This window comes from Mycetomoellerius zeteki, unplaced genomic scaffold (assembly GCF_001594055.1).
Source record: "Mycetomoellerius zeteki isolate Tzet28-1 unplaced genomic scaffold, Tzet1.0 scaffold300, whole genome shotgun sequence".
NCBI classification, from domain to species: Eukaryota; Metazoa; Arthropoda; class Insecta; order Hymenoptera; family Formicidae; genus Mycetomoellerius; species Mycetomoellerius zeteki.
In genome coordinates, this window is record NW_017257284.1 from 27,997 (window position 1) to 32,178 (window position 4,182).

A 4,182-nucleotide genomic window follows, 5' to 3' on the forward strand; every position below is an offset into this window, starting at 1 on the left:
CGAGGTCGCTGATTACGAATCTGAAATCAGATTTTGAAAATTCAAAATGGCGGATCCAAGATGGCCGACGGAAATGTGAAAATTTACTTGATCGAGATAAAACTGGGTACTCTATGTATTCTGAATTTTGAATTTATAAGTCTGAGATCAGATTCGTAATCAGCGACCCCGAAAACCCCTGAGTACTCAGTTTCATCAAGATCGGGTAATTTTTCACTTTTAGGTCGGCCATGTTGAATCCGCCATTTTGAATTTGTAAAATCTGAGATGAAATTCGTAATCAGCGACCCCGAAAACCCCTGAGTACTCAGTTTTATCACGTGTATCTTTTGTGCATAATATTAACATTTTGATTTGTCAATTTCATTGCGAAAGTTGAGGACAAGTTCCTGCAACATGGAAACATTATATGAAAATATACCTAGTGATTTTGAATCCATTGATGGATTGTGTGATTCTGAGGATGAAGATGTTATTATTTCTGATGTTGAGACTAGAATAAATCACGATGTGGAGCTTTCAGAAGAAAGTGACGTTGGAATGGATAGTGTTGATGACAGTGACAATGAATCAAATGAAATTCTTACAGTACGATTAGCAAATTCAGATGGAATTTGGGAAAAAAAATCAAGATCAAAAGATGACACCCCTTTCACTACAAATTCTGGTCCAAATATTCCGGATTCAGCCAAAACTCCGTTGGATATTTTTTTGTGTTTATTTCCTAATGAACTTATAGAATTGATTGTTCATCAAACTAATCTTTATAGTGCTCAAATAGAGAAGAAGCCGTTCAATGTTGTTACAAAGGATGAAATATTGAAATTCTTAGGTTTGAACATTTTTATGGGTGTAAAGAAACTGCCATCCTATCGTGATTTTTGGTCAAGAAATGAACTGCTCCATGACACATATGTCTCAAACGTAATGACTGTCATCCGCTTTGGATACTTATTATCTCATTTTCACCTAAACGACAATTCAAATGAACCAAAGAAGGGGCAGCCAGGATTTGATAAGTTATATAAAATCAGACCTTTACTCGATAAACTATCTGAAACTTTCAAAACCTGCTACAAACCAAATCAGTACCAATCAATCGACGAAAGTATGATTCGCTTCAAAGGAAGGAGTTCATTCAAACAATACATGCCGATGAAGCCCATAAAACGTGGCTATAAGGTTTGGGTACGTGCAGATGAAAGTGTTTTTGTGTGCGAGTTTCAGATTTACGTAGGAAAATCAGATAATAATCAGTTGGAGAAGTCATTAGGATCAAGGGTGGTGAAAGATTTAACTCGAACAATTGTCGGAGATAATCACCGAGTATTCTTCGATAATTTTTTTACCAGTACTGAACTTATGATTTCCTTGAAGACTGAAAATATTATGGCATGTGGAACTGTAAGAAGCAACAGAGTCGGTTTACCCAAGACACAAAAGAAAGATAAGGATATGGTAAGAGGTGAGCATGAATTTCGTAGTTCGTACAAGGGTCTTGTGTGGCTAAAATGGAAAGACAATCGAGTAGTGTCACTTCTATCGAATTTTCATGATCCTTCAGTTACGATAGATGTCAATCGACGAATGAAAGATGGTTCGACAAAAATTATAAGCTGTCCTGAAATGGTAAAGGAATATAATAAGCACATGGGCTATGTCGATAAGGCGGATATGTTGAAATCCTTATACGAAGTTGATAGAAAGTCAAAGAAATGGTGGCTGCGAATAGTTTGGCACTTTGTTGATGTTTGCGTGACAAACGCTTTTATCATTTACAAACAAAGTAGCAGCGCAAACAATCTATCGCTAAAAAAATTCAGACTTGCGCTCGTGGATGGATTGATTGGTGGAAGTGTTCCTACGAAAAAAGGCAGGAAACGTTCTTCCGCTGACTGTGCTCAGACATGTAAGCCACAGGTGTCCCTTGAAAAGAGACATGCTTCTGCGGCTCACATGCCTCAAATGATCGAGGAAAAGAAATCGAGACGTTGCACTCATTGCTCAACTAAAATCAATCGAAGAGTCACAAAATGGAAATGTAGCACCTGCAATGTACCTTTGTGTCTCTTACTCGATCGCAATTGTTTCGCAGAATACCACGCTTGAGAAGGTTACGAAGTAGGATGTATTTATTTCAATTACCTAATTTGTAATCTATTTATTATAAAAAAGAAAAAAGTAAAAAAAATTATAAAATTATAAAAACCCAAAAAAATATAAAATAACAAAAAACCAAAAAAAAAATATATTCGAAATCAACGACCCCAAAAACCCCCGAGTGGCAAGTTTCAAGCGAATTCAAGCAATTTTAAAAAATTCGTCCGCCATATTGGATCCGCCATTTTGAATTTTTAATAACTGACACCGGATTCGTAATCAGCGACCCCAAAAACTCTAGATATCATCTTCAGATTATTTTATACCGTTAATTAGTCAGAATTACATTTATTTAAAAAAAAATCGTTTTTTTTTAAATTAACTTATTTATAACGTTCAATTAATTAACAATAACCTTTGTTTTCTTTTTTATTTCTATGAAGGGATGTTATCTAATACATTTTATATGCTTTTTGTCATTAAAACTAATTAAATAGTGTTTCAAAAATGTAAAAAAGTGTACAGAAAAAGGTGACACTCAGGAGTGTCACTATGCCGCAAAGGGTTAAATGAAATTGTATGATTTTTTTTACACAATATGATTCCTCTAATTATTCTGAATATATAAAAGAATTAAGATATTGATATAAAAAAACCAATAGTTTACGAGATATTTTATACCTTATTCTGATATATATTGACATAGAATGTTAAATAAACTATTAATTTTCTTGTAATCGTACCTTAATACTTTTATGGACAGAATAATAAAATGAATCAATTGATGGAATGAAAACATATAGTTGCTTACCTAAAAAATTATCCATTTTGCATACATATTTTTTTAAAGCAACTATGTGTTTTTTTTCCATCAATTGATTCATCTCATTATTTTATTCATAAAAGTATTAAGGTACGATTATAAAAAAATTAATAATTTACGAGTTATTTGACATTTTATGTTAATTTTATAATATGTATGCCAGAACATGGTATAAAATATCTCGTAAACTTGTTTTTTTTTATATCATTACCTTAATACTTTTATATTCAGAATAATCAGAGGAATCATATTGTATAAAAAATATCATACAATTCCATTTAAAGAAGTGAAAGTGTCCTTGAAGCCTCAAGAAATATGATCCTGAGAAAAATTTTTTTCATTATACTATGTGTCCCTTCGAATCGAACAACTTTATCCTTTAGTATTTTCTCATATCATTAAAAACAACGGAGATATTTTAAATGATCAAGTTAGAGGAAACATCCTGTATAAAATTAAGGAGTTGCAAAATTAATAAAATAATAAAATGTATACAGGGTATTCCCGGGTTAAATCGCCAAACTTAAAATATGAATTCAGAACTTCAAACAAAAATTTCCTCTGGACGTATTCTCGCAAACGCTTCGTTCAAGAGATATTTACTTCTGAAATTATACAGAAATGAATAATTGAAGTATTGTATCTCTTGTTTTTGTTTTGAAGCTCGAAGGTCATTGATAGGCTTTTGTTCGCAAAGTTCGTAGTTGTAGCTCATAATTCGTAGCTGTTATAGTTTGTTGAATGCTTTTGGAGCATAAATTCTTCTAATCATGCTTCGTAAGTATTCTAATATGCCAAATATGGTATTTTTTTTGTATGGGATACTCTGATGCAAAAAGTGTGTGCAGCGCCTGTTAATGATATTTAATCATTAAAATGAAGAATTGTGCAAGCATGCAAAGAAGTTACAGACGCACAATGTCAGTCAGCCACTTGTACAATAATAAAAATTTAATTATTAAATCTTCTTGAGGCTTCCACGGGTGCTTTCTGTATGAAGGTTATCCGTTTCGCGGGTTTTCTCCGTGTCCATATTCATTCTTGGGATGCCAACGTTTCGTGAACCTTGTAGTCCACTTCATCAGGGCGAGGAGCAGCCTATCGATAGGTATGATGCTTGTCTCCGGGCTGGAGGTTATCATTTTGAATAAAACATTTAATAATTAAATTTTTATTATTGTAAAACAATAAAGAGGATAGACCTTATTTCGACATTATTTCGACATTATTCATTCCTACAGTTCTGTAACTTCAAAAGT

The 4,182-nt window shown here is 32.8% G+C and overlaps 1 protein-coding gene across 1 annotated transcript; it reads left to right on the top strand.

The window, feature by feature from the left end:
* Nucleotides 1–396: 396 nt before the first annotated feature.
* Nucleotides 397–2,109, top strand: LOC108724491 (piggyBac transposable element-derived protein 4-like). Its single transcript, XM_018450892.1, has one exon. It carries the CDS (start codon nucleotides 397–399, stop codon nucleotides 2,107–2,109), a length of 1,713 nt encoding a protein of 570 aa, XP_018306394.1.
* The last annotated feature ends 2,073 nt before the right edge of the window (nucleotides 2,110–4,182 follow it).

Bases quoted from the DNA above. Each gene is read 5' to 3' on its own strand.
- LOC108724491 (XM_018450892.1), top strand. From the start codon at position 397: ATGGAAACATTATATGAAAATATACCTAGTGATTTTGAATCCATTGAT.